At 36.8% G+C, this 4,867-nt stretch overlaps 1 protein-coding gene across 1 annotated transcript in view; it reads left to right on the top strand.

Moving 5' to 3' along the window:
• Positions 1-4,867, top strand: part of chrd (chordin) — a 95,175-nt gene that overhangs the window by 6,731 nt on the left and 83,577 nt on the right. The window contains exon 2 of the mRNA XM_037678439.1: positions 3,276-3,328. Coding sequence (XP_037534367.1) covers positions 3,276-3,328 — 53 coding nt within the window. The remainder of the gene's footprint in view (positions 1-3,275; positions 3,329-4,867) is intronic.

The raw sequence follows: 4,867 nt of genomic DNA, 5'->3' as shown, positions 1-4,867 counted from the left end.
CTGTTTAAAGAAACCTACACTCTGTGATTGCAACCGCCTTGTCTTATTTTAATTCTATTTTACTTGTTTTTACTGTGTATAATATTGTGTCTGTTTTTATGATTGACATTGTAAGGTGACCTTGAGTGCCAAGAAAGGCGCCTACAAATAAAATGTATTATTATTATTATTATTATTATTATTATTATTATTATTATCGTTGTTGTTGTTGTTGTTGTTGTTGTTGTTGTTGTTGTTGTTGTTGTTGTTGTTGTTGTTGTTGTTGTTGTTGTTGTTATAATAAGTCTGGACTCATCTGACCACATGACATTCTTCCCTTGCTCCAGAGTCCAATCTTTATGCTCCCTAGCAAATTGAAGCCTTTTTTTCCAGTTAGCCTCACTGGTTAGTGGTTTTCTTAAGGCTACACAGCTGTTCAGTCCCAATTCCTTGAATTTCCTTCACATTGTGTGTGTGTAAATGTTCTTACTTTCACTATTAACCACAGCCCTGAGTGCTGCTGGTGTTTTTCTTCCATTAGATTTCACCAAACGTTTAAATGATCACCGATCACGATCATTCAGGATTTTTTTTCCGGCCACATTTCTTCCTCAAAGACGATGGGTCCCCACATTCCTTCCCATTTTTAATAATGTGTTGGACAGTTCTTAACCCAAATGTAGTAGTTTTTACAATCTCCTCAGATGTTTCCTCTGCTTGATGCCAATGATTTGACCCTTCTCAAACAGACTGACATCTTTTCCACGACCACGTGATGTGTCTTTAACATGGTGTTTAAGAAATGAGAAGCAACTCATTGCACCAGTTGGGGTTAAATAACTTGTTGCAGCTGAAACATAATCACCCATGCAGTAATTATCCAACAGGAGGCTCGTACTGGTTTTACTTAGTTAAATCCAGGTGGCGACTTTATTTTGGCCAGGCAGTGTACATAGGTGAACAGATTTGGCTCACTATTTGGCAAGAAACTGGTCAGTTTTGTTTCTCTGTCAAACTTAATTAATGCATAATAAGCAGTTATTAATGATTTATAAAGTGTTTATAGATGAATTAATAACATATCTATAAACTATTTATTAGCCATCTATAAGGGCGGCCTTATTGTAAAATGGTACCCCTTTAACTACTGTTGCAAGCTTTAAAATACAGGTGTTGCCTGATGTGATGTAATCAAAGCATCTGTTGCACATGACTCTGCTACTTCCTCTGCGTGGTCATCACAGACATATGAAAGAGTTGTTTTATGCCCAATGGCCTGCCTGACACAACTTGGACTCAAACCAGAATTTCCAGAGTGTGGCCCTGACCACCAAGCTACTGTGGCTCCATGACTCCCAGCTGCTACCACACCAAATCTTAGCTACATATCTGTAAAACTGGCAGAGTTATAGAGGTAACGGCTGTGGAAGTTGTCGTGTATTATTTCATAATAAACTGTTCAGTGGTTTATGAAATATTTTGCTAACAGACACAATAGATTCTGATAATTAATGGCAAAGTTTTAAGCACAATTTTTTCACAGTTAGCCCTCAGAATAAAAGTCGGGGATCACTTTGAATTTTGAGAATTGAATCAATTTTGAATTTCAATCAATTAAACAATTAAATTACAATTTTGATAATTTAATTTTGAGAATAATATCTAAAAATTTACAGATAAATATCCATTTTTCTGTTTTTTGATTTCACTTTGCTCAGGCAGCCATCTTAGATCAGACTGACTTCTAAAGTTAATTAGATACAGGCCATGGCTATTCAGCAGAACTGCTCAGGGGCCACAGTTTCTGAAAGCCAGCAGCTCAGGGGCCGGACATCCAGCAGTTAAAGTCATTATGTACATAAAGTATTACAATGCTCTGTTACCTTTTAAATTATTTGTTTATTGCATTGAATCATAAATGCAATAAACAAAAGCCAAAACCCAAACCCAGAATCCACCCCCACCGCCCCCCAAAAAATAAAAAAAAATATTTTTAAAAATGAACTCATTGGTGGGCCTGACTGACGTCATCCGCGGCCCAGAAGTGGCCTGCGGGCCGCCATTTGAATAGCCCTGATATAGGCTGTTACCAAATTGTTAGTTTCTGAGAGTTTCATAAAATTTGTTCAGTGGTTCTTGAGATATTTGATCAAAAATGCACACAAATAAAAACATTAACCTTATTGTTATTATTAATTTGGTATTTGGTGATGAAGATTTGAGCAGCCATTACCATGTGGTACAAAAACTTTAAAGCCTTTTAAAATGGACAATAGACAATAAAAATTGCAATGGCAGTTTGGTCTCAAAAGTAGAGCTTGACCGATATGGAAATTTTGGCTATTTCCCATTGGGGGGTTGCTGATAACTGATATAATGGTGGACATTTTTTTGCTTTGTCCACCCCCAATAATCTAAGAAAAGAGCGAGTGGAGCGGTGCTTGTTTATTTATGAAGCTAAGCTAATCAGATCCATGCTATATGTAGTCCTACGGTAGGTTTACAAGTGGTGTTCTGCTCATGAAAACAGTCTTCCTAATGTGTGTTCACATTTTCTATCCTCCACTATTCACCATAAAATTATCAAGTATGTTACATAAATATAAATTGAACAAAGAAATGCCCTTCCCTGTTCATTGTTTAAACAGTCAGTCACGTATAGTGAAGGTCTCATTAGTATTGACCACAGCAGCATTTTTATTTCTTTGCAGGGAAGTAAAGATTTCAGACAAACAACGCATTTCATTGAGGACGATAAAGATAATGTTACTAAAACTGATATATATATATTAGGGATGCACAATATTATTGGCATGGTATCGTATCGGCCGATATTAGCGATAAAGTTTAATATTGGACATTGGCCATTCCATCAAAATAACTCACCGATATAAAAGGCTCTATTTTTCTATGACAATCCAGTGACCAGGATGCCTGCAGCGGCAGCACAGCGTGATGACATCACGTGCACCTACCTGATCTCATGGCAGAGAGGAAAATTCAAAATGTTGGTGGTGTGGAAGTTTCTTTTTTCGTTGGTGAGGATGTCGGATTCCGAAGATTTTTGGACTATGTTGAGCCTCGCTACATCGTCCCCAGTTGGAGATATTTTTCCGACGTAACCTTACCTGAGTTACAAGCCGTCATTTCTGACGTCATTGAGAAGCTAATAGCCAATAGCACGTGGGTGAGTTTTACCACAGACATTTGGATGTCGTGTTAGCCCCGTTAGCATGATTAAGTCTTACAGCACAATGGATAGACAAAAACTTAAAAAGTTTGTCCTTCATGCACAGGAGTGCAGAGGATCCACACTGCAGCTTTAGGAACCTGGAACAAGCCTCCACAGGTGAGACAGCCACACAGCTGACTAATGCTAATAAATAACATTTAACACTTTTCATTTAATATAAGTTGAAGTGCTCTGCGTATCATATGGCTGTTACTGAATATATGTCACCAGCTCTTACAGCTGTTGCACAATTTTTGTAGCAAATAAGCCTAAATAAGAGGGCTATGTTCTGACAAAGGAAAGCATATAAAATAGCAGTATCGGTTATCGGCCAAATAAGTTTTAACATATTGGATATCAGCCCAAAATCCAATTTTGTGCATCCCTAATATACAAAGTATATTTACCTCCACGTTAGATTTATTCAGTGCTTAATTTGTAAACCAAACGATGACAGAACACAAATAGCGGGGGGGTGTCTGGGGTTTCTCCCCCAGAAAATTTTAAATAAATTAAATGCCATTTCCTGCATTCTGGTGTATTTTAAGATGTTGTTAAACATTACGTTGTGTGTGTAATAGAGCACGCTCCACTTCTCTCAAGCATTCTAACCCCACCGCCCCCAGGAGCGGAGATTTTTTTTAAGGGTAGAAGCGGAAATGCTTACCTGAAGTGGCAGCTCTTATGTGATATCAGGAAGCTTGTAAGTGGCAGTTATTTTTAAGATTATTCTTAATGTAATTATTTTCAAATTACATATCCAATGTAGGTTTAATTTGTTCAGAGCAGTCATATTTGTTCATCACTTTGTTATTAGTATGTCTGAAAGTTACTGGATTCAAGCAAATAGTTACCGGATCACACACTATCAAAATTAGAGTTACCCGATCCTGCATTTTTCTTTAATGAATGGTTAAGTACCAAAGAGCTTTAAGATTGCAGTAAATAAACCTTTTTTTAAGAAACATAACGTTGACTCAGGAATCCTAGTCAACTATAGACCTATATCTAATCTAACTTTCATCTCAAAAATTCTAGAGAAAATAGTTGCAGGTCAGTTGTGTGAACATCTACAAAGAAATAATCTGTTTGAAGAGTTTCAGTCAGAGTTTAGAGCTCATCATAGCACAGAAACAGCACTAGTAAAAGTCACTAATGATATTCTCATGGCCTCAGACAATGGACTTGTGTCTCTACTGGTCCTGTTAGACCTCAGTGCTGCATTTGATACAGTTCATCACAATATTTTACTACAGAGGCTTGAATATGATGTTGGGATTACAGGAACGACTCTAAAATGGTTTAAATCATATCTATCTGATAGATTCCAGTTTGTAAATGTAAATGATGAATCTTCTTTATGCACCAAAATTAGTCATGGAGTTCCTCAGGGTTCAATGTTTGGACCAATACTCTTTACTTTATATATTCTTCCATTAGGTAAAATTATTAAACTTAATGGGATAAATGTTCATTGTTATGCTGATGACACACAATTATATTTGTCCATTAAACCCAATGAATCCAATCAGCTACTTAGACTACAAGCATGTCTTAAAGACATAAAAACCTGGATGACCCTTAATTTTCTCCTGTTGAACAGACAAGACTGAGGTTTTGGTTTTTGGACCTGAGCACCTTAGGAATGAATGTTTC

Source organism: Nematolebias whitei, chromosome 6 (genome assembly GCF_014905685.2).
Source record: "Nematolebias whitei isolate Nwh7 chromosome 6, NemWhi1, whole genome shotgun sequence".
NCBI classification, from domain to species: domain Eukaryota; kingdom Metazoa; phylum Chordata; class Actinopteri; order Cyprinodontiformes; family Rivulidae; genus Nematolebias; species Nematolebias whitei.
Note: the sequence above shows the minus strand (reverse complement) of the source record. Positions and strands in the feature narration are given on the sequence as shown.